Source organism: Electrona antarctica, assembly GCF_951216825.1.
Source record: "Electrona antarctica genome assembly, chromosome: 21".
NCBI classification, from domain to species: domain Eukaryota; kingdom Metazoa; phylum Chordata; class Actinopteri; order Myctophiformes; family Myctophidae; genus Electrona; species Electrona antarctica.
In genome coordinates this window covers 34,732-61,360 of record NC_136802.1, presented here as the reverse complement: position 1 = coordinate 61,360, position 26,629 = coordinate 34,732, and the positions used below count along the sequence as shown (strand labels likewise).

Here is a 26,629-nt window from a genome sequence, read left to right as displayed (position 1 = left end):
ACCAGACTATATACTATCGCTACTAGTATATAGCCTGGTTAATAAACCAGACTACTAGTATATAGCCTGGTTAATAAACCAGACTACTAGTATATAGCCTGGTTAATAAACCAGACTACTAGTATATAGCCTGGTTAATAAACCAGGCGTGGAACAAATTGCCTGCGGCACAGTGTGATATGAGTCTTGCTTATTATCCAGGCTAACTATAGTACTGTACTTAATCACAGATGAAGTAGGGATTTACTGTACTTATCATAACAAATGCAAGAAAGTCTGCAATGAAACATTGTGTCCAATAATACATTAGAAAGCTATACTCTTGATATTTGTGGGTGTATGTATGGAAGCGACGATGGAGGGCTCATCTGAGGACGACCTAGAGCACATCATATTATTGTGTGTATATGCATTCTCTCCCATATTGTGTACATGCATTGTGTACATGCATTGTGTACATGCATTGTGTACATTCTCTCCCATGTAGCACATAAGAATTCATATAAATGTTGCTGACATTGAAGAAGGTTTGCCAGACGTACACCATGGGAACTTTTGTCAAGATTTCCCCAAACTATAACTGTTTATATTAGTAGAACCCAAATAAACAGCTTTATTTCCATTATACTGTACTTTAGAAAAATATAAACGCTGTACTGTAACTGTTATGTTGTTTAAGTCTTATGTTTCTCTCTAAAATGGAAGTGGAGCAGTGAAAAGGAGACAACGGATAACGTGTAGTTGTTAATTTACTCCAAGGTGACCAATGTAAAATATCTGTTTCTGAATAAATATAACACCATGAGACAGTATTCAGTGTCTCTTCCTATGTATGTACTGTATATTATTATTATAGTAATACTGTCATTGTAAAAAGCTACTCCACTTTGCTTACACAAACAAACCCAGCAGAGCATAAGAATCATTAACTAAGAATCATTGACTTGTTACAATTAAGTCAATGATTCTTAGTTATATTAGCGTATCCAGATCACTGTGAGATGCCACTTGTCCGTTCCTCTAGAGAAATAAATCCCCTTCATCCATTCTTAACATTTGAAACTTTTCTTTTCTTGAAAAAGGAACAATCTTTAGCCCATTCAAACCGAGAAAGGATCTGTCATTTTAGATTTAAGCTATAACAATTATTTTATTATACTTTCGCTATTCAAAAATAGCAACGTTAAACGACGCTAAACTCACTTTGCCACATGATTTGCCACTCACTTTACGCACGCGCATACCCCCAATCTATAGTTTCCTTGATACAACCATTCTTAAGCCCTAACCACACCAAAGGGTCAAGACGGTTTTAGCGTTGTCCCAGCAGTCTCGTTGCACGTTGACCCACGTTGTCCCAGCAGTGTGATATGTCTCGTTGCACGTTGACCCACGTTGTCCCAGCAGTGTGATATGTCTCGTTGCACGTTGACCCACGTTGTCCCAGCAGTGTGATATGTCTCGTTGCACGTTGACCCACGTTGTCCCAGCAGTGTGATATGTCTCGTTGCACGTTGACCCACGTTGTCCCAGCAGTGTGATCTGTCTCGTTGCACGTTGACCCACGTTGTCCCAGCAGTGTGATCTGTCTCGTTGCACGTTGACCCACGTTGTCCCAGCAGTGTGATATGTCTCGTTGCACGTTGACCCACGTTGTCCCAGCAGTGTGATATGTCTCGTTGCACGTTGACCCACGTTGTCCCAGCAGTGTGATATGTCTCGTTGCACGTTGACCCACGTTGTCCCAGCAGTGTGATATGTCTCGTTGCACGTTGACCCACGTTGTCCCAGCAGTGTGATATGTCTCGTTGCACGTTGACCCACGTTGTCCCAAGTGATTCAACGCATGGAATTCAATATTGTCTCAAACCACACCAAAGGGTCACCATGCAACTCCTTCCGTTTGGACCCAAGGAGTTGCTTGGTGACCCTTTGGTGTATTTAGGGCTTTAGTGTGTCAGGTAGAACATATTGACCATAATGCTCATTGCTCCCCCACTACAACCACCACCACTAGTGTGTTGTTTTCATTCAGCCTATAGGATCATTTGACCCAATACAACCATCACTACACTATAGTGTGTTGTTCATTCAGCCTATGGGATCATTTGACCCAATACAACCATCACTAGTGTGTTGTTTTCATTCAGCCTATAGGATCATTTGACCCAATACAACCATCACTACACTATAGTGTGTTGTTCATTCAGCCTATGGGATCATTTGCATAGAGTAAATCCTTCTCTGGGCTCCATTTGCCTGTAGGGTTGTGTATGTGAGCCACTGATTGGACAGAGTATTACTGAGGTCTGGAATATGCAAACATCAGGCAAATGAACCGTCCTCCTGGGCTCTGAAAAAAAGAGAGATTTGTGTGTCTGCACAGAAACTCCCAGACAGGACGGACTGACCTGCTGATTGATCATATTGGATCTGCGTTGAATGTAAGTCTGTCTGAACTATATTGATCATATTGGATCTGCGTTGAATGTAAGTCTGTCTGAACTATATTGATCATATTGGATCTGCGTTGAATGTAAGTCGGTCTGAACTATATTGATCATATTGGATCTGCGTTGAATGTAAGTCTGTCTGAACTATATTGATCATATTGGATCTGCGTTGAATGTAAGTCTGTCTGAACTATATTGATCATATTGGATCTGCGTTGAATGTAAGTCTGTCTGAACTATATTGATCATATTGGATCTGCGTTGAATGTAAGTCTGTCTGAACTATATTGATCATATTGGATCTGCGTTGAATGTAAGTCTGTCTGAACTATATTGATCATATTGGATCTGCGTTGAATGTAAGTCGGTCTCAGGTTGACATTAATGGACCAACTGATGTAATGGTATTTTTCCTGACTTTAGACGTGACAGGTTGTGTAGATTTGATGCTTAACCTAATCTAGTGAAAATAGCAGAACCCCAAGACGCTGTTGTGAGCTTGTAGATCTGCTATAGTTTCAGGATTCTTTCCATGTTTGTATGGAATTGTTATGTGTATTCATGCTGATTGATTTTCAATTTCTTTATACATATATTTGAATAAAAAATAAAAAAAATTAGCTGACCCATAAAAGTGTTAGCCTGGCTAATAAGCCAGACTAATATCACACAACACTGTCGCGGTATATCAGTCTGGGCTGGCTCCACTTGGATTTCATTTCCCAGGGGGCGGGTTCAAACATTCTCTCTTTGACGCAATTGGTCAGAGCTACTGTCAGTCAAAAGTCTCAAGCATTGAACGTCACTGTACCAAAGCCCGCCCATATTGCATACCGTGTCCCGATTGGTCCGACCTGTTCTCGATTGTAGGAAAGAGGCGTGCTACTGAGCCTCGCCAGACCGAAATCCGCTGGTAGGCAACTTTTTTTTGCCAACGGCTGATTCGGTCTGGTTTATTAACCAGGCTATAAAAGTGTGCCAGCGACAATTTATAATTTAGCGGCTGCACTGTTTGGGAAACTAAACTCTGTAGTTTATGAGTTTATTTTAACCAATTCTGGGCGGGAAACCCTTTTGGTGTTTTAAGCATTATGTTATACTTTAGCTATTAAAGAAATAGCAGATCTACAAGCTCATCTGCTATTTTTGAATAATCGTGAAAATGTGGCGCAAATCTTTGAAATATTGAGAACCACTGATACAGAAACATAGGTATTTCAGAAAACTGTCAGGGTTTAGAAGAGTTTTTTTTTTAATTTCGACGTCAGGCCTAAATAGATTGGACCAGAGTTAGCTCAGTGTACTAAACTACTAACTAAACACTGTAGTTTATGAGTTTATTTGAATTGGACCAGAGTTAGCTCAGTGTACTAAACTACTAACTAAACACTGTAGTTTATGAGTTTATTTGAATTGGACCAGAGTTAGAGCTCAGCGTACTGCCGTGTCCCCCGTTATACAGCTAAAGAAATAGCCGATCTACAAGCTCACAACACCTGTTGGCCTAACGTTCCCCCAGACCATGGATGCTGGGCTTCAAGGGGTTAAAGTCATCAATACTGCCTGATATTTACAATGTAGTCACGTTGATGAATAACAGAAAACTGCAGGGTTGATATAAACACATATTGTAAATACATTCTTATTATTACATGTCTGCAAGTAAAATGAGTTTTGCATTACTTTACTATTCTCATAAATGATGATGATTTCTTCTTCATATTTTCCAAGAACTGGAAGACGTTTACAGAACCATGGAGTACACGTTCAGAGCAGTGACTCAGAACTCTGGCATCATCATCTGGAGAATTGAGGTATTTGGACTTTTGAAAATAGACATTTTAAACCCATTTAGGGCCGACGTCGAAATAAATAAAAAAGTATTCTGAAAGAATATATATTCAAAGATTTGTGCCGCATTTTAGCAGACCTACAAGCTCGTAGCGCGCCACCGAGTGGCGCGCTACGAGCTTGTAGATCTGCTATTTTTCAATAGCTAAAGTATAACATAATGCTTAGTTAAAACACCAAAAGGGGTTCCCGTCCAGAATGGGTAGGTATTGTGATATATTTTAATTTAAAACAAAAGTTGTTTTGGTAGCAGGATAAGCTCTGAGTAACATGAGTCTCTCCAGTAATAGATTTACCAAATTCAGCTATATTTGTTTATAGTGTTCCAGTTCTTTATCCTGATTGGATAAAATGTATATCCTGACCTGAAAATGCATTTTCTGTTTAACTCTTTAAGTGCTAAAAACAACTGTCTACTGGCTAACTGTACAATGATATAAATCCTGAACAGTAATGACTGTATAGTGTTTTATTAGGTGATCGAGTGCTGTTATACAGTATGTTCTGAAGTACATACAGTCCCTTTTTGTTGGAAGAAGTAGTAATTATACGTTTCAATTTGCTCCATAGAAATTGGAACTGGTCCAAGTTCCAGAGAAATCTCATGGGAACTTTTACGAGGGTGACTGCTACATACTACTCTCTGTAAGTTGTGTGCGTGCGTGCGTGCGTGCGTGCGTGCGTGCGTGCGTGCGTGCGTGCGTGCGTGCGTGCGTGCGTGCGTGCGTGCGTGCGTGCGTGCGTGCGTGCGTACGCATCAATGCATGCGTTTGTTTTGGCTTATGTGGTTTGCATATTTACAATAGACTTGCTCTGTCAACATGCAGTGCATTTTCTTATGACCTCATCTGGGATCAGTCCTCGTCTCTGTTCTCTGGTATAACCCTAACAGGCCTAACCCTCATCTCTGTTCTCTGGTATAACCCTAACAGGCCTAACCCTAACCCTCATCTCTGTTCTCTGTATAACCCTAACAGGCCTAACCCTCATCTCTGTTCTCTGGTATAACCCTAACAGGCCTAACCCTAACCCTCATCTCTGTTCTCTGTATAACCCTAACAGGCCTAACCCTCATCTCTGTTCTCTGTATAACCCTAACAGGCCTAACCCTCATCTCTGTTCTCTGGTATAACCCTAACAGGCCTAACCCTAACCCTCATCTCTGTTCTCTGTATAACCCTAACAGGCCTAACCCTCATCTCTGTTCTCTGTATAACCCTAACAGGCCTAACCCTCATCTCTGTTCTCTGTATAACCCTAACAGGCCTAACCCTCATCTCTGTTCTCTGTATAACCCTAACAGGCCTAACCCTCATCTCTGTTCTCTGTATAACCCTAACAGGCCTAACCCTCATCTCTGTTCTCTGTATAACCCTAACAGGCCTAACCCCAACCCTCATCTCTGTTCTCTGTATAACCCTAACAGGCCTAACCCTCATCTCTGTTCTCTGGTATAACCCTAACAGGCCTAACCCTCATCTCTGTTCTCTGTATAACCCTAACAGGCCTAACCCCAACCCTCATCTCTGTTCTCTGTATAACCCTAACAGGCCTAACCCTCATCTCTGTTCTCTGGTATAACCCTAACAGGCCTAACCCCAACCCTCATCTCTGTTCTCTGTATAACCCTAACACGCCTAACCCTCATCTCTGTTCTCTGTATAACCCTAACAGGCCTAACCCTCATCTCTGTTCTCTGGTATAACCCTAACAGGCCTAACCCTCATCTCTGTTCTCTGGTATAACCCTAACAGGCCTAACCCCAACCCTCATCTCTGTTCTCTGTATAACCCTAACAGGCCTAACCCCAACCCTCATCTCTGTTCTCTGTATAACCCTAACAGGCCTAACCCTCATCTCTGTTCTCTGGTATAACCCTAACAGGCCTAACCCTCATCTCTGTTCTCTGTATAACCCTAACAGGCCTAACCCTCATCTCTGTTCTCTGGTATAACCCTAACAGGCCTAACCCCAACCCTCATCTCTGTTCTCTGGTATAACCCCAACCCAGCGATCAGACCTTCTGTTAGACGACACACTGATAAAGCTTTACACTTGTTTACAACAGGGTCCACCATGTTCAATTCATCAGAACATTTAGAGACGAACAAATATACACTTCTATATAAAAAAACAGGAAATCCGTCCGTAGGTGACCTTTGAGAGCGGTTTTGAAGGAGTCAAGGGATTCGCATGTCTTAATGACTGTAGGTAGGGCGTTCCACATGTTGGTGGCATAGGAGCGAAATTAATTTAGTCCCTTGTTTGAGCCGAATCTGGGTTGCACATGGTTTGTTGAACTCCCTCTCTTGTATTCCATCTAACTCAACCTCTTGTCTCCAGTCACACAGAATGGGCAGCAGCTGACCTATTGACCTCTTGTCTCTCCAGACACACAGAATGGGCAGCAGCTGACCTATTGACCTCTTGTCTCTCCAGACACACAGAATGGGCAGCAGCTGACCTATTGACCTCTTGTCTCTCTCCAGACACACAGAATGGGCAGCAGCTGACCTATTGACCTCTTGTCTCTCTCTAGACACACAGAATGGGCAGCAGCTGACCTATTGACCTCTTGTCTCTCTCCAGACACACAGAATGGGCAGCAGCTGACCTATTGACCTCTTGTCTCTCTCTAGACACACAGAATGGGCAGCAGCTGACCTATTGACCTCTTGTCTCTCTCCAGACACACAGAATGGGCAGCAGCTGACCTATTGACCTCTTGTCTCTCCAGACACACAGAATGGGCAGCAGCGTGACCTATGACCTCCACTACTGGGTGGGGACAGGGTCCAGTCAGGACGAACAGGGCGCGGCCGCCGTCTACACCATCCAATTGGACGAGTTCCTAGGCTCCTCCCCCGTGCAGCACCGCGAGGTGCAGACGCACGAGTCGGACGCCTTCCGGGGATACTTCAGACACGGGATTATGTGAGTTACTGTACTTTGCAGTACTTCAAACACGGGATTATGTGAGTTACTTCAAACAAGGGATTATGTCAATTACTGTACTTTACTGTACTTCAAACAAGGGATTATGTCAGTTACTGTACTACAAGTAAGACGCTGTGATGTGTGTGCGTGTGTGTGTGTTTTTAAGTTTTTTTTTAAAGTTTTTTTGTGTGTGATACAGCTGCGCCCTCTGGTGGCGGGCGAGTGGTGTTACAGCGTGACACACAGACAGACACACACACACACAGACATGTTCTGCTAGGTCTCATAGTTAGTGCTCATTGCGTTCGCAATGAATAAATGTCATAAATTGAACCTTTGCATAAGGCCTGTAAGGTCGTCGAGGCTAGGGCGAGTGCCATAGATTTATCACATATCGGTTTGGTCATCCATCCAAAAAGCATCCAGAGGGAAAGCAGAACGAAACAACAAGATGTGTTATAGCTCAGTGTCTCCTGTTGTTCAGATATAATACAGTATTTCTGTCCTGTTGTTCAGATATAATACAGTATTTCTATCCTGTTGTTCAGATATAATACAGTATTTCTATCCTGTTGTTCAGATATAATACAGTATTCAGATATAATACAGTATTTCTATCCTGTTGTTCAGATATACTACAGTATTTCTATCCTGTTGTTCAGATATAATACAGTATTTCTGTCCTGTTGTTCAGATATAATACAGTATTTCTATCCTGTTGTTCAGATATAATACAGTATTTCTGTCCTGTTGTTCAGATATAATACAGTATTTCTATCCTGTTGTTCAGATATAATACAGTATTTCTATCCTGTTGTTCAGATATAATACAGTATTTCTGTCCTGTTGTTCAGATATAATACAGTATTTCTATCCTGTTGTTCAGATATAATACAGTATTTCTATCCTGTTGTTCAGATATAATACAGTATTTCTGTCCTGTTGTTCAGATATAATACAGTATTTCTATCCTGTTGTTCAGATATAATACAGTATTTCTATCCTGTTGTTCAGATATAATACAGTATTTCTATCCTGTTGTTCAGATATAATACAGTATTTCTGTCCTGTTGTTCAGATATAATACAGTATTTCTATCCTGTTGTTCAGATATAATACAGTATTTCTATCCTGTTGTTCAGATATAATACAGTATTTCTATCCTGTTGTTCAGATATACTACAGTATTTCTATCCTGTTGTTCAGATATAATACAGTATTTCTGTCCTGTTGTTCAGATATAATACAGTATTTCTGTCCTGTTGTTCAGATATAATACAGTATTCAGATATAATACAGTATTTCTGTCCTGTTGTTCAGATATAATACAGTATTTCTGTCCTGTTGTTCAGATATAATACAGTATTTCTATCCTGTTGTTCAGATATAATACAGTATTTCTATCCTGTTGTTCAGATATAATACAGTATTTCTATCCTGTTGTTCAGATATAATACAGTATTTCTATCCTGTTCTTCAGAAATAATACAGTATTTCTGTCCTGTTGTTCAGATATAATACAGTATTTCTGTCCTGTTGTTCAGATATAATACAGTATTTCTATCCTGTTGTTCAGATATAATACATATTTCTATCCTGTTGTTCAGAAATAATACAGTATTTCTATCCTGTTGTTCAGATATAATACAGTATTTCTGTCCTGTTGTTCAGATATACTACAGTATTTCTATCCTGTTGTTCAGATATAATACAGTATTTCTGTCCTGTTGTTCAGATATAATACAGTATTTCTATCCTGTTGTTCAGATATAATACAGTATTTCTATCCTGTTGTTCAGATATAATACAGTATTTCTATCCTGTTGTTCAGATATACTACAGTATTTCTATCCTGTTGTTCAGATATAATACAGTATTTCTGTCCTGTTGTTCAGATATAATACAGTATTTCTATCCTGTTGTTCAGATATAATACAGTATTTCTGTCCTGTTGTTCAGATATAATACAGTATTTCTGTCCTGTTGTTCAGATATAATACAGTATTTCTATCCTGTTGTTCAGATATAATACAGTATTTCTATCCTGTTGTTCAGATATAATACAGTATTCAGATATAATACAGTATTTCTATTCTGTTGTTCAGATATAATACAGTATTTCTATCCTGTTGTTCAGATATAATACAGTATTCAGATATAATACAGTATTTCTATCCTGTTGTTCAGATATAATACAGTATTCAGATATAATACAGTATTTCTGTCCTGTTGTTCAGATATAATACAGTATTTCTATCCTGTTGTTCAGATATAATACAGTATTCAGATATAATACAGTATTTCTATCCTGTTGTTCAGATATAATACAGTATTTCTGTCCTGTTGTTCAGATATAATACAGTATTTCTATCCTGTTGTTCAGATATAATACAGTATTTCTATCCTGTTGTTCAGATATAATACAGTATTTCTGTCCTGTTGTTCAGATATAATACAGTATTTCTGTCCTGTTGTTCAGATATAATACAGTATTTCTATCCTGTTGTTCAGATATAATACAGTATTTCTGTCCTGTTGTTCAGATATAATACAGTATTTCTATCCTGTTGTTCAGATATAATACAGTATTCAGATATAATACAGTATTTCTGTCCTGTTGTTCAGATATAATACAGTATTTCTATCCTGTTGTTCAGAAATAATACAGTATTTCTATCCTGTTGTTCAGATATAATACAGTATTTCTGTCCTGTTGTTCAGATATAATACAGTATTTCTGTCCTGTTGTTCAGATATAATACAGTATTTATATCCTGTTGTTCAGATATAATACAGTATTTCTATCCTGTTGTTCAGATATAATACAGTATTTCTATCCTGTTGTTCAGATATACTACAGTATTTCTATCCTGTTGTTCAGATATAATACAGTATTTCTGTCCTGTTGTTCAGATATAATACAGTATTTCTATCCTGTTGTTCAGATATAATACAGTATTTCTGTCCTGTTGTTCAGATATAATACAGTATTTCTGTCCTGTTGTTCAGATATAATACAGTATTTCTATCCTGTTGTTCAGATATAATACAGTATTTCTATCCTGTTGTTCAGATATAATACAGTATTCAGATATAATACAGTATTTCTATCCTGTTGTTCAGATATAATACAGTATTTCTATCCTGTTGTTCAGATATAATACAGTATTCAGATATAATACAGTATTCAGATATAATACAGTATTTCTGTCCTGTTGTTCAGATATAATACAGTATTTCTATCCTGTTGTTCAGATATAATACAGTATTCAGATATAATACAGTATTTCTATCCTGTTGTTCAGATATAATACAGTATTTCTGTCCTGTTGTTCAGATATAATACAGTATTTCTGTCCTGTTGTTCAGATATAATACAGTATTTCTGTCCTGTTGTTCAGATATAATACAGTATTTCTGTCCTGTTGTTCAGATATAATACAGTATTTCTATCCTGTTGTTCAGATATAATACAGTATTTCTGTCCTGTTGTTCAGATATAATACAGTATTTCTATCCTGTTGTTCAGATATAATACAGTATTCAGATATAATACAGTATTTCTGTCCTGTTGTTCAGATATAATACAGTATTTCTGTCCTGTTGTTCAGATATAATACAGTATTCAGATATAATACAGTATTTCTGTCCTGTTGTTCAGATATAATACAGTATTCAGATATAATACAGTATTTCTATCCTGTTGTTCAGATATAATACAGTATTTCTGTCCTGTTGTTCAGATATAATACAGTATTTCTATCCTGTTGTTCAGATATAATACAGTATTCAGATATAATACAGTATTTCTGTCCTGTTGTTCAGATATAATACAGTATTTCTGTCCTGTTGTTCAGATATAATACAGTATTCAGATATAATACAGTATTTCTGTCCTGTTGTTCAGATATAATACAGTATTTCTGTCCTGTTGTTCAGATATAATACAGTATTCAGATATAATACAGTATTTCTATCCTGTTGTTCAGATATAATACAGTATTTCTATCCTGTTGTTCAGATATAATACAGTATTTCTGTCCTGTTCAGATATAATACAGTATTTCTGTCCTGTTTGTCCAGCTATAAGAAAGGGGGCGTGTCCTCAGGCATGAGGCACACAGAGACCAACAGCTACGACGTCCACAGGTTACTGCATGTGAAAGGAAGGAAGAGAGTCACAGCTATGGAGGTGAGCCACGCTGGGTCCCATATCGGGAGGTCCGGGACCCCCAGGGTCCCATATCGGGAGGTCCGGGACCCCCAGGGGGTCATATAGGGAGGTCCGGGACCCCCAGGGTCCCATATCGGGAGGTCCGGGACCCCCAGGGGGTCATATAGGGAGGTCCGGGACCCCCAGGGTCCCATATAGGGAGGTCCGGGACCCCCAGGGGGTCATTGAGGGAGGTCCGGGACCCCCAGGGTCCCATATCGGGAGGTCCGGTACCCCCAGGGGGTCATATAGGGAGGTCCGGGACCCCCAGGGTCCCATATCGGGAGGTCCGGGACCCCCAGGGGGTCATATAGGGAGGTCCGGGACCCCCAGGGTCCCATACCGGGAGGTCCGGGACCCCCAGGGTCCCATATAGGGAGGTCCGGGACCCCCAGGGGGTCATTGAGGGAGGTCCGGGACCCCCAGGGTCCCATATCGGGAGGTCCGGGACCCCCAGGGGGTCATATAGGGAGGTCCGGGACCCCCAGGGGGTCATTGAGGGAGGTCCGGGACCCCCAGGGGGTCATTGAGGGGGCCTGGAACCCCCTCAATGATCCCCCAGCTAAATGAGAATTTTTTGTCAATTTAAGAATGAATTTGACACATCTTTACGGAGACCCTGCCACAAATCTTTTTTAGATTAGATTTAGATTGGTACGCCTTCTGAATTTGCAGGTTCTGGACATGAAAATGCCCCGATATGCTTTAGGCATTTCATACGATTGATTTTATGATGTTTTCTTTTATATCTGGGACCCCAAGAGAGTGTACAATTTGGTTTGTTTTTACTCACAGGCCTGTGAGACGGTCGATTCATTTGGTATCAGAGGGTCCTGGAACGGTCGGACCCAAAACCACCCCAAGGACCTCTGGGGGTCTGCTCTATACCGTAGTAATTCTATATGAACCTTTAAGGACCTCTGGGGGTCTGCTCTATACCGTAGCATCTATATGAACCTTTAAGGACCTCTGGGGGTCTGTTCTATAACTATATGAACCTCCTCAAGGACCTCTGGGGTTCTGTTAGCAGGATAAACTATATGTTGTGTTTTCTAGGTGGAGATGAGTTGGAGCAGCTTCAACACTGGAGACGTGTTTCTGCTGGATTTGGGCAACACTATAATCCAGTGGAACGGACCGGAGAGCAACAGACAGGAGAGACTGAAGGTATCAATGCTACTGTTAACCTAACCCTAACCCTAACCAGAGAGCAGCAGACAGGAGAGACTGAAGGTACCTAACCTAACCCTAACCAGAGAGCAGCAGACAGGAGAGACTGAAGGTACCTAACCTAACTCTAACCCTAACCAGAGAGCAGCAGACAGGAGAGACTGAAGGTATCAATGCTACTGTAACTAACCTAACCTTAACCTAACCCTAACCCTAACCTAACTCTAACCCTAACCTTAACCTAACCCTAACCTTAACCTTAACCTTAACCTAACCCTAACCCTAACCTAACTCTAACCCGAACCGTAGAGCAACAGACAGGAGAGACTGAAGGTATCAATGCTACTGTTAACCTAACCCTAACCCTAACCAGAGAGCAACAGACAGGAGAGACTGAAGGTAAACCTTAACTTAACCCTAACCCTAACCAGAGAGCAGCAGACAGGAGAGACTGAAGGTACCTAACCTTAACCTAACCCTAACCAGAGAGCAACAGACAGGAGAGACTGAAGGTAACCTTAACCTAACCCTAACCAGAGAGCAACAGACAGGAGAGACTGAAGGTACCTAATCTTAACCTAACCCTAACCAGAGAGCAACAGACAGGAGAGACTGAAGGTACCTAACCTTAACCTAACCCTAACCAGAGAGCAACAGACAGGAGAGACTGAAGGTAACCTTAACCTAACCCTAACCAGAGAGCAACAGACAGGAGAGACTGAAGGTACCTAACCTTAACCTAACCCTAACCAGAGAGCAACAGACAGGAGAGACTGAAGGTAACCTTAACCTAACCCTAACCAGAGAGCAACAGACAGGAGAGACTGAAGGTATCAATGCTACTGTAACTAACCTAACCTTAACCTAACCTTAACCTTAACCTAACCCTAACCGTAGAGCAACAGACAGGAGAGACTGAAGGTACACTATGTACACAAATAGTACTGAAGGTATCCTTGCTACTGTACATCTGCAGGGTACATAATACACTATGTACATAAATAGTACGTCGAATATTTCTAACTCATCTGCAGACAAGTAACGACAAAGATCCTTGAATCTACGTATAAATGCCTAAATAGTTATTATGTTCACAAAATGCCTCGCACACATATTTATAGAGGAAGTTCTCAAGGTTTATATCTAAATAGTTAGTTAACTAACTAATACCTAAATAACTTAAGGTTTATTGGGAATTTTTGTCAATATTAATATTTTTGTGTGTGAAAATAAATTATGTTATTGTGAAAATATCATTATGAAAGCTGGATAGCATGACATTTAAATATCATTATGAAAGCTGGATAGCATGACATTTTGAATTGGACAATAATGATTAGAGTAATGTACACTTTGTGTGTGTGTGAGTGTGTGTGTGTGTGTGTGCGTGCGTGCGTGCGTGCGTGCGAGTTTTGACACGGCACCTTCCGTTCCCAGGGCATGATGTTGGCCAAAGACATCCGCGACAGGGAGCGAGGCGGGCGGGCGGAGGTGGGGGTGGTGGAGGGGGACAGGGAGGACCACTCCCCTCCTCACCTCATGGACATTCTGACCAGCGCTCTGGGACCCAGAACCTCTGAGCTGATGACCCCTGGAACCTCTGACCAGACATCTGACCACCATCGGCTGGCCCAGCTCACCCTGTACCAGTGAGTAGACAGTCTGACCACCACCCTGTACCAGTGAGTAGACAGTCTGACCACCACCCTGTACCAGTGACAGTCTGACCAGCACCCTGTACCAGTGAGTAGACAGTCTGACCACCACCCTGTACCAGTGACAGTCTGACCACCACCCTGTACCAGTGAGTAGACAGTCTGACCAGCACCCTGTACCAGTGAGTAGACAGTCTGACCAGCACCCTGTACCAGTGAGTAGACAGTCTGACCAGCACCCTGTACCAGTGAGTAGACAGTCTGACCACCACCCTGTACCAGTGAGTAGACAGTCTGACCACCACCCTGTACCAGTGAGTAGACAGTCTGACCATCACCCTGTACCAGTGAGTAGACAGTCTGACCATCACCCTGTACCAGTGAGTAGACAGTCTGACCAGCACCCTGTACCAGTGAGTAGACAGTCTGACCAGCACCCTGTACCAGTGAGTAGACAGTCTGACCAGCTCACCCTGTACCAGTAGTAGACAGTCTGACCATCACCCTGTACCAGTGAGTAGACAGTCTGACCATCACCCTGTACCAGTGAGTAGACAGTCTGACCAGCTCACCCTGTACCAGTAGTAGACAGTCTGACCATCACCCTGTACCAGTGAGTAGACAGTCTGACCAGCACCCTGTACCAGTGAGTAGACAGTCTGACCATCACCCTGTACCAGTGAGTAGACAGTCTGACCAGCACCCTGTACCAGTGAGTAGACAGTCTGACCAGCACCCTGTACCAGTGAGTAGACAGTCTGACCAGCTCACCCTGTACCAGTAGTAGACAGTCTGACCATCACCCTGTACCAGTGAGTAGACAGTCTGACCAGCACCCTGTACCAGTGAGTAGACAGTCTGACCAGCACCCTGTACCAGTGAGTAGACAGTATGACCATCACCCTGTACCAGTGAGTAGACAGTCTGACCATCACCCTGTACCAGTGAGTAGACAGTCTGACCATCACCCTGTACCAGTGAGTAGACAGTCTGACCATCACCCTGTACCAGTGAGTAGACAGTCTGACCATCACCCTGTACCAGTGAGTAGAGGAGCTGAATGTCATGAGAACCAGAAAACATTCAACTTCAATTGACATCATGGGAGATTTTCTTCACCAGCTTTTTGCAGTTTTCAAGACAGGGTGAAAATAATTCAGATTTAATAGAAAAGATTGGTTGATTACACACACACACACACACACACACACACACACACACACACACACACACACACACACACACACACACACACACACACACACACACACACACACACACACACACACACACACACACACACACACACACACACACACTTCAATGTACATATCTATCATTGGGTACGTTTAGACTGTTCTTGGTTTACATATTACAGTATGTTACTATTTCTATGTGGTGTATTACCTCCTGTTTACTGTACGTTGCTTTAATGTAAATCTCTCTGGATTAAGAGCGTCTGATAAAATGCCAAACATTGTGAATTGATAGTCCCTCGTGTACATTTATGATTTTATTCTTTATTTTCTATATTTATTATTATGTCCACTGAGATATAATTTAGCAGCAGAAACTGTATAGCCCAATAACTATCAGGTGAGCAATCACACTAGCATGTACTGAAGTAAAATCACACTGTACTGAAGTAAAATCACACTAGCATGTACTGAAGTAAAATCACACTAGCATGTACGGAAGTAAAATCACACTGTACTGAAGTAAAATCACACTAGCATGTACTGAAGTAAAATCACACTGTACTGAAGTAAAATCACACTGTACTGAAGTAAAATCACACTGTACTGAAGTAAAATCACACTAGCATGTACTGAAGTAAAATCACATTGTACTGAAGTAAAATCACACTGTACTGAAGTAAAATCACACTAGCATGTACTGAAGTATAATCACACTGTACTGAAGTAAAATCACACTGTACTGAAGTAAAATCACACTAGCATGTACTGAAGTAAAATCACACTGTACTGAAGTAAAATCACACTAGCATGTACTGAAGTAAAATCTCACTAGCATGTACTGAAGTAAAATCTCACTAGCATGTACTGAAGTAAAATCACACTGTACTGAAGTATAATCACACTAGCATGTATACTGAAGTAAAATCACACTGTACTGAAGTACAATCACACTAGCATGTACTGAAGTATAATCACACTAGCATGTATACTGAAGTAAAATCACACTGTACTGAAGTACAATCACACTAGCATGTATACTGAAGTAAAATCACACTGTACTGAAGTACAATCACACTGTACTGAAGAATAATCTCACTAGCATGTACTGAAGTACAATCACACTTTACTGAAGTACAATCACACTAGCATGTATACTGAAGTAAAATCACACTGTACTGAAGTACAATCACACTAGCATGTACTGAAGTAAAATCACACTAGCATGTACTGAAGTAAAATCACATTGTACTGAAGTAAAATCACACTGTACTGAAGTAAAATAACACTAGCATGTACTGAAGTAAAATCACACCAGCATGTACTGAAGTAAAATCACACTAGCATGTACTGAAGTAAAATAACACTAGCATGTACTGAAGTAAAATCACACTAGCATCTACTGAAGTAAAATCACACTAGCATGTACTGAAGTAAAATAACACTAGCATGTACTGAAGTAAAATCACACTAGCATGTACTGAAGTAAAATCACACTGTACTGAAGTAAAATCACACTAGCATGTACTGAAGTAAAATCACACTGTACTGAAGTAAAATCACACTAGCATGTACTGAAGTAAAATCACACTAGCATGTACTGAAGTAAAATCACACTGTACTGAAGTAAAATCACACTAGCATGTACTGAAGTAAAATCACACTGTACTGAAGTAAAATCACACTAGCATGTACTGAAGTAAAATCACACTGTACTGAAGTAAAATCACACTGTACTGAAGTAAAATCACACTGTACTGAAGTAAAATCACACTAGCATGTACTGAAGTAAAATCACATTGTACTGAAGTAAAATCACACTGTACTGAAGTAAAATCACACTAGCATGTACTGAAGTATAATCACACTGTACTGAAGTAAAATCACACTGTACTGAAGTAAAATCACACTAGCATGTACTGAAGTAAAATCACACTGTACTGAAGTAAAATCACACTAGCATGTACTGAAGTAAAATCTCACTAGCATGTACTGAAGTAAAATCTCACTAGCATGTACTGAAGTAAAATCACACTGTACTGAAGTATAATCACACTAGCATGTATACTGAAGTAAAATCACACTGTACTGAAGTACAATCACACTAGCATGTACTGAAGTATAATCACACTAGCATGTATACTGAAGTAAAATCACACTGTACTGAAGTACAATCACACTAGCATGTATACTGAAGTAAAATCACACTGTACTGAAGTATAATCTCACTAGCATGTACTGAAGTACAATCACACTTTACTGAAGTACAATCACACTAGCATGTATACTGAAGTAAAATCACACTGTACTGAAGTACAATCACACTAGCATGTACTGAAGTAAAATCACACTAGCATGTACTGAAGTAAAATCACATTGTACTGAAGTAAAATCACACTGTACTGAAGTAAAATAACACTAGCATGTACTGAAGTAAAATCACACCAGCATGTACTGAAGTAAAATCACACTAGCATGTACTGAAGTAAAATAACACTAGCATGTACTGAAGTAAAATCACACTAGCATGTACTGAAGTAAAATCACACTGTACTGAAGTAAAATCACACTAGCATGTACTGAAGTAAAATCACACTGTACTGAAGTAAAATCACACTAGCATGTACTGAAGTAAAATCACACTGTACTGAAGTAAAATCACACTAGCATGTACTGAAGTAAAATCACACTGTACTGAAGTAAAATCACACTAGCATGTACTGAAGTACAATCACACTGTACTGAAGTACAATCACACTAGCATGTACTGAAGTAAAATCACACTAGCATGTACTGAAGTAAAATCACACTAGCATCTACTGAAGTAAAATCACACTAGCATGTACTGAAGTAAAATCACACTAGCATCTACTGAAGTAAAATCACACTAGCATGTACTGAAGTATAATCACACTAGCATGTACTGAAGTATAATCACACTAGCATGTACTGAAGTATAATCACACTAGCATGTACTGAAGTACAATCACATGTACTGAAGTATAATCTCACTAGCATGTACTGAAGTAAAATCACACTAGCATGTATACTGAAGTATAATCACACTAGCATGAACTGAAGTACAATCACATGTACTGAAGTAAAATCACACTAGCATGTACTGAAGTAAAATCACACTGTACTGAAGTATAATCACACTAGCATGAACTGAAGTACAATCACACTGTACTGAAGTAAAATCACACTAGCATGAACTGAAGTACAATCACATGTACTGAAGTAAAATCACACTAGCATGTACTGAAGTAAAATCACACTGTACTGAAGTAAAATCACACTAGCATGAACTGAAGTACAATCACACTGTACTGAAGTATAATCACACTAGCATGTACTGAAGTAAAATCACACTAGCATGTACTGAAGTAAAATCACACTAGCATGTACTGAAGTAAAATCACACTAGCATGTACTGAAGTAAAATCACACTAGCATGTACTGAAGTAAAATCACACTAGCATGTACTGAAGTAAAATCACACTAGCATGTACTGAAGTATAATCACACTAGCATGTACTGAAGTAAAATCACACTAGCATGTACTGAAGTAAAATCACACTAGCATGTACTGAAGTAAAATCACACTAGCATGTACTGAAGTAAAATCACACACAAGTAGCATGTGCTTAAATTCATATCTAGAGAATGTTTCAGATGTCATTTCTGAGATGATAGAATGATGATGTAATGATGATGTAATGATGATGTAATGATGATGTAATGATGATGGTCATGGAAGAGGAACCTTCTGAAAGCTTCATGGGCAAAAGATAATGGGCCTCATGCGCCAATAAGTTCCTAACTTTTCCTCTTACATTTCTTCCTAAGTGAATTCCTAAGAGAAGTCCAGTCAGATTCATGAAACGTTCTTAAGTAGGCAGAATTGTTCGTAAGCATGTTCTTATGATGATGAATCCAAATCCTCGTAACTTGAAGGGGTGTGCCAGTTCGTTCAAATTATCATAGGTAGACGCCCCATATATCCTAATTAGCATCCTAATTACCATAGGGAACCACCCCACCAATCCCATATAAGGCATTGGGAATTCACTTTCCTACCTGTGTTCACCCAGGTGGGTGTGGTTTTGCATGACTCCATGGCCTTGCCTGCATTCACACCTGTGTGTGATTGCAGCACACAGAAATCACAGGACCTCACACATAGAAATAAAGTTGAGTGAAGTCAAGAATACCTAAACTAAAGTCTAAAGATGGTGGAACACCAAACTCCAAACATTAAAAATCAATAATACTGTGGAGGTACTGAACTGAACAGAAATTTTCATATTTGGGTATGGTGCATTTGTTTGGGTTGGGTTGTAAACTCTAAACCAGTGGTTCTCAAACATTTTCATGTCAAGGACCCCCAAATTGACATGCATTCTGCAGACCCCCATATGAAAATATTTTCTGCTAGGGAAATGCTTTGAAGATTTATCAAAAATGTTTCGAAAATAGCCGATCTACAAGCTCAAAATGGGCAGTAATGGGACGCGTTTGTGAGCTTGTACATTGAAGTATAAAATGGGATTAAAGTGGTAAAATGTTCCATATTTTGCTGTGGACTGCCTGGAACTTCCTCAAGGACCCCTTGAGGTCCTCAGACCAAACTTTGAGCATCATGCAGATGGCGCTGTTTTTCCTTTATGTTTTCAGATTGCACTTAAGAACGAAAAAGGCACCCTAAGAGTGCTCCACAGTGTGCGTAGATTCTGTTCTTACCTACGAACAAATCACAGCTAAGAAAAGATTGAGGGATCCCAAAACCTTCTTAAAAATGTCCTAAGTGGGTCTAAGAACAAATTTCCTCTTAAGAACTTCTTAAGAACGGTTGGCGCATGAGGCCCAATAAACTTCCAAATAAAAAAACGGTCAAAATGACCTTTCAGTCATGCTAGTGTTTAACGTTTTGTTTCCTCAGTGTGTCGGACGCTGAGGGTCAGATGAAGGTCACAGAAGTCGCCACCAGACCGTTGGTCCAGGAACTCTTAAATCATGACGTGAGTTTTAGTTTAATAATTTTACATCCAATATGAGACAAGCATGTTGGACCTACTGTATGTATACTGTACAGAACCCCACAGGCCTACTGTATGTATACTGTACAGAACCCCACAGGCCTACTGTATGTGTACTGTACAGAACCCCACAGGCCTACTGTATGTGTACTGTACAGAACCCCACAGGCCTACTGTACAGAACCCCACAGGCCTACAATGTGTTTTCTTCCTATTCCTGTCCTCTCTTCCTCCTGGCGGTCGCACAAACACTGGGTTACACCCAGATGTCGCGACACAACTAATCTCATCTATCCTACTCTTTCAACTCACGTCGAGCAAGTGGTAACGGGAGGGCTTTGGAATTGCCACTCGGCTGTGGTGGAAGGCAAATCCGCTTTCATCTCAGCCTACGCATCCTTGCTCTCCCTTAACTTCCTTGCTCTGACTGAGACCTGGATCAGACCAGAAAACACTGCTACGCCCGCGGCTCTGTCAGATGTGTACTCTTTCTCTCACACTCCCAGAGCCGTGCGGACAGGTGGTGGGGTTGGTCTGCTAATTTCCAGAAAATGGAAATACTCTCCTGTTTCACTGTCACAATTCTCTCCTACCTCATTTGAATTTCATGTGGTCACTGTTTCTCATCCAGTCAAGCTCACCATTGCAGTTGTTTATCGCCCACCGGGCCCTGCTGGTGGCTTCCTGGAGGAGCTGGACCATCTAGTCTCCCACTTCCCTGTCGATGGCTCTGGATTCATCCTTCTGGGTGACTTCAACCTCCCGACTGAGAAGCAGCTAGACCCACTACTTTCGTTTCTCGCCGCCTTTGACCTAGTTATTTCCCCATCTCCTCCTACCCATGAGGCGGGCAACCAACTGGACCTGATCTTCACCAGAGGCTGCTCTATTGCTAACCTGTCTGTCACTCCTCTTTCCAGTGAAAAGGGTAAGAAACTCTCTGATCACTACTTCATGTCCTACTCTCTCTCTCTCTCCTCTCCCCCCTCACAGCCCCTCCCTACCCACATGATTTCCTCACGTCACAATCTTCGCTCACTTTCCTCCACTGATCTTTCCTCTTCTGTTCTCTCTGCTCTCCCTGCCCCTGAATCCTTTGCTCTTCTATCCCCTGATACCGCCACAGATCTTCTTTTCTCTACTCTATCCTCTTCTCTCGACCATCTCTGTCCCCTCACCACCAGGCCTGCACGCCAAACTCCACCTGCCCCCTGGTTGTCGGACTCAGTGCGGACTGAGAGACGGAGCCTGAGAGCGGCTGAGCGCAAATGGAGAAATGGCAACCTCCCGGAGGACCTTCTCACCTTCCAATCTCTCATTTCTACTTTTTCCTCCTCTCTATCAGCTGCTAAAGCTGCTTTTTTCTGCACTAAAATTCAGGCTTCTGCTTCCAACCCTAAAAAACTCTTTGAAACTTTCTCCTCTCTCCTACAACCACCACCCCCTCCTCCCTCCTCGTCCCTCCTCCCTGACGATTTCGCCAACTTCTTTGACAAGAAGGTGAACGATATCCGATCCTCCTTCCCTCCTCCCCCGGCTGGTGCCCTGCGCACTACCCACACCCGTCTGCCTGCCACCCCCCCCTCTCTACCGTCATCTACTCCTCTTCCCCCCCCCATCCCCTCTCTATCCCACTTCTCTCCCCTCTCCCCTAACGAGGTCCTTCTCCTTGTTACCTCTAGTCGCCCCACCTCATGCTCTCTGGACCCGGTCCCATCCACTCTGTTGCAGTCTATTGCACCTGAACTTCTTCCCTTCTTAACCCACCTTATTAACACCTCTCTGACATCTGGCTACTTTCCCTCTACTTTCAAGACTGCCAGAGTCACCCCCCTCCTGAAGAAACCGACACTTGACCCCTCTGAGATCAAGAACTACAGACCGGTTTCCCTTCTATCCTTCCTATCTAAAACTCTCGAACGTGCTGTCTTTAAACAACTGTCCTCCTATCTCCACCAGAACAACCTCCTGGACTCCAACCAGTCTGGTTTCAAAGTGGGTCACTCGACAGAGACTGCCCTGCTGGCAGTGACGGAGTCGCTCCATGCCGCTAGAGCGAACTCTCTCTCCTCCGTCCTGATACTCCTGGACCTGTCTGCAGCGTTCGACACGGTGAACCATCAGATCCTCCTCTCCACCCTCGAGGGGATGGGTGTCTCAGGCTCTGCACTCTCCCTGTTTGCATCCTACCTGACGGGTCGCTCCTACCAGGTGATGCTGAGAGGGTCTGTGTCAGAACCACACAGGCTCACAACTGGGGTTCCCCAAGGCTCGGTTCTGGGTCCTCTTCTTTTCTCTCTCTACACTACATCTCTGGGTGCTGTCATCCACTCCCATGGCTTTTCCTACCACTGCTATGCCGATGACACCCAGCTGATCCTCTCATTCCCCCCCTCTGATACCCAAGTGGAGGCACGCATTGCTGCTTGTCTGGCTGACATCTCGGCGTGGATGTCGACAAACCACCTGAAGCTCAACCTGGACAAGACCGAGCTGATGTTCCTCCCGGGGAAGGGCTGTCCGCACCGAGACATGGCCATCACCATTGATAATGCTGTGGTGACCTCAACTCGGACTGCGAAAAATCTGGGTGTGACCCTGGACGATCAACTGACGTTCTCGGCAAACATCGCATCAGTGACAAGGTCCTGCAGATTCCTCCTCTACAACATCAGGAGGATTCGCCCCTTCCTCACGGAGAAGGCAGCCCAGGTGCTCATCCAGGCTCTCGTCATCTCCCGCCTGGACTACTGCAACTCCCTCCTTGCTGGTGCTCCGGCATCTGCCATCAGACCTCTGGAGCTTGTTCAGAAAGCTGCGGCTCGTCTGGTGTTCAACCGCCCCAAGTTCTCCCACACAACCATCCTTCTCCGTTCTCTACACTGGCTCCCCGTAGCGGCTCGCATCCAGTTCAAAACCCTGGTGTTAGCCTATAGGGCAGTGAAAGGAACAGCTCCTTCCTACCTCCGGGCTATGGTCGATGCCTACACCCCTGCCCGACCACTTCGGTCTGCCACCTCGGGGCGACTGATTGCCTCGTCACTCAAGGGTCCTTCTGGCCGATCCACACGGTCACGACTCTTTTCTGTTCTGGCCCCACAGTGGTGGAATGAACTCCCCACTGATGTTAGGACAGCAGAGTCACTGCCCATATTTCGCCGCAGGTTGAAAACCCACCTCTTCAGGAAACACTACCCTTCCTCTCTGCCTGACCTACTTGTTGTTAACTAGTTGTACGAACGCTTGTTTTCTATTGTTGTATTGTTTATTGGATCTTGTTTAGTCGATACACTTAATTGTTTTAGCTCATGCTCATTTGATTTAGCTATTTTGTCTCATCTGTTTAAGGAAATAGGTAGCTGATATATTGCACTTTTACCTTAGCGCTAGGTATACTCTTGGTTGCTTGTTTTTGCAGAAAATGCACTAAAGACTTCTGGTGATTAGTAGTTTTTGTTCCCTACCTATGTTGAATACACTTATTGTAAGTCGCTTTGGATAAAAGCGTCTGCTAAATGACTGTAATGTAATGTAATGTATGTATACTGTACAGTGCAGAACCCCACAGGCCTACTGTATGTGTACTGTACAGAACCCCACAGGCCTACTGTATGTGTACTGTACAGAACCCCACAGGCCTACTGTATGTGTACTGTACAGAACCCCACAGGCCTACTGTATGTGTACTGTACAGAACCCCACAGGCCTACTGTATGTGTACTGTACAGAACCCCACAGGCCTACTGTATGTGTACTGTACAGAACCCCACAGGCCTACTGTATGTATACTGTACAGAACCCCACAGGCCTACTGTATGTGTACTGTACAGAACCCCACAGGCCTACTGTATGTATACTGTACAGAACCCCACAGGCCTACTGTATGTGTACTGTACAGTGCAGAACCCCACAGGCCTACTGTATGTGTACTGTACAGAACCCCACAGGCCTACTGTATGTGTACTGTACAGAACCCCACAGGCCTACTGTATGTATACTGTACAGAACCCCACAGGCCTACTGTATGTATACTGTACAGAACCCCACAGGCCTACTGTATGTGTACTGTACAGAACCCCACAGGCCTACTGTATGTGTACTGTACAGAACCCCACAGGCCTACTGTATGTGTACTGTACAGAACCCCACAGGCCGACTGGGCAGAAAGTCTAATTTATTTATGAACAGAAAGTCACTAAAACTGTTACAGGAGAACTACATGCAGAGAGTATTTATAGTCAACACACAGGTGAACACATGCAGACACAATCAGCACACGATTGGCTGGAACTAACAGGACACAGCTGATTGGCTGGAACTAACAGGACAGGTGATTGGCTGGAACTAACAGGACAGGTGATTGGCTGGAACTAACAGGACAGGTGATTGGCTGGAACTAACAGGACAGGTGATTGGCTGGAACTAACAGGACACAGCTGATTGGCTGGAACTAACAGGACACAGCTGATTGGCTGGAACTAACAGGACAGGTGATTGGCTGGAACTAACAGGACAGGTGATTGGCTGGAACTAACAGGACAGGTGATTGGCTGGAACTAACAGGACACAGCTGATTGGCTGGAACTAACAGGACACAGCTGATTGGCTGGAACTAACAGGACAGGTGATTGGCTGGAACTAACAGGACAGGTGATTGGCTGGAACTAACAGGACACAGCTGATTGGCTGGAACTAACAGGACACAGCTGATTGGCTGGAACTAACAGGACACAGCTGATTGGCTGGAACTAACAGGACAGGTGATTGGCTGGAACTAACAGGACAGGTGATTGGCTGGAACTAACAGGACAGGTGATTGGCTGGAACTAACAGGACACAGCTGATTGGCTGGAACTAACAGGACACAGCTGATTGGCTGGAACTAACAGGACAGGTGATTGGCTGGAACTAACAGGACAGGTGATTGGCTGGAACTAACAGGACAGGTGATTGGCTGGAACTAACAGGACACAGCTGATTGGCTGGAACTAACAGGACACAGCTGATTGGCTGGAACTAACAGGACAGGTGATTGGCTGGAACTAGCAGGACAGGTGATTGGCTGGAACTAACAGGACACAGGTGATTGGCTGGAACTAACAGGACACAGCTGATTGGCTGGAACTAACAGGACACAGCTGATTGGCTGGAACTAACAGGACAGGTGATTGGCTGGAACTAACAGGACAGGTGATTGGCTGGAACTAACAGGACAGGTGATTGGCTGGAACTAACAGGACAGGTGATTGGCTGGAACTAACAGGACAGGTGATTGGCTGGAACTAACAGGACAGCTGATTGGCTGGAACTAACAGGACACAGCTGATTGGCTGGAACTAACAGGACAGGTGATTGGCTGGAACTAACAGGACAGGTGATTGGCTGGAACTAACAGGACAGGTGATTGGCTGGAACTAACAGGACAGGTGATTGGCTGGAACTAACAGGACAGGTGATTGGCTGGAACTAACAGGACAGGTGATTGGCTGGAACTAACAGGACACAGCTGATTGGCTGGAACTAACAGGACAGGTGATTGGCTGGAACTAACAGGACAGGTGATTGGCTGGAACTAACAGGACAGGTGATTGGCTGGAACTAACAGGACAGGTGATTGGCTGGAACTAACAGGACAGGTGATTGGCTGGAACTAACAGGACAGGTGATTGGCTGGAACTAACAGGACAGGTGATTGGCTGGAACTAACAGGACAGGTGATTGGCTGGAACTAACAGGACAGGTGATTGGCTGGAACTAACAGGACAGGTGATTGGCTGGAACTAACAGGACAGGTGATTGGCTGGAACTAACAGGACAGGTGATTGGCTGGAACTAACAGGACAGGTGATTGGCTGGAACTAACAGGACAGGTGATTGGCTGGAACTAACAGGACAGGTGATTGGCTGGAACTAACAGGACAGGTGATTGGCTGGAACTAACAGGACAGCTGATTGGCTAGAACTAACAGGACAGCTGATTGGCTAGAACTAACAGGACAGCTGATTGGCTGGAACTAACAGGACAGCTGATTGGCTGGAACTAACAGGACAGCTGATTGGCTGGAACTAACAGGTGGACTCGAGTTAGCGATCAGTGTCGTAGGTGCAGTGGTGG

At 42.6% G+C, this 26,629-nt stretch overlaps 1 protein-coding gene across 1 annotated transcript in view; it reads left to right on the top strand.

Annotated features, from left to right (window-relative positions):
- Positions 1-4,206: 4,206 nt before the first annotated feature.
- avil (advillin) overlaps positions 4,207-26,629 on the top strand; it is a gene marked incomplete at its 3' end in the record, with an annotated part of 36,318 nt that continues 13,895 nt past the window's right edge. Inside the window, exons 1-7 of the mRNA XM_079491737.1 lie at positions 4,207-4,267; positions 4,875-4,949; positions 7,042-7,238; positions 11,325-11,433; positions 12,511-12,621; positions 14,062-14,273; positions 20,418-20,496. Of these exons, the coding sequence (XP_079347863.1) occupies positions 4,208-4,267; positions 4,875-4,949; positions 7,042-7,238; positions 11,325-11,433; positions 12,511-12,621; positions 14,062-14,273; positions 20,418-20,496 (843 nt within the window). The 5' untranslated portion in view covers position 4,207. The remainder of the gene's footprint in view (positions 4,268-4,874; positions 4,950-7,041; positions 7,239-11,324; positions 11,434-12,510; positions 12,622-14,061; positions 14,274-20,417; positions 20,497-26,629) is intronic.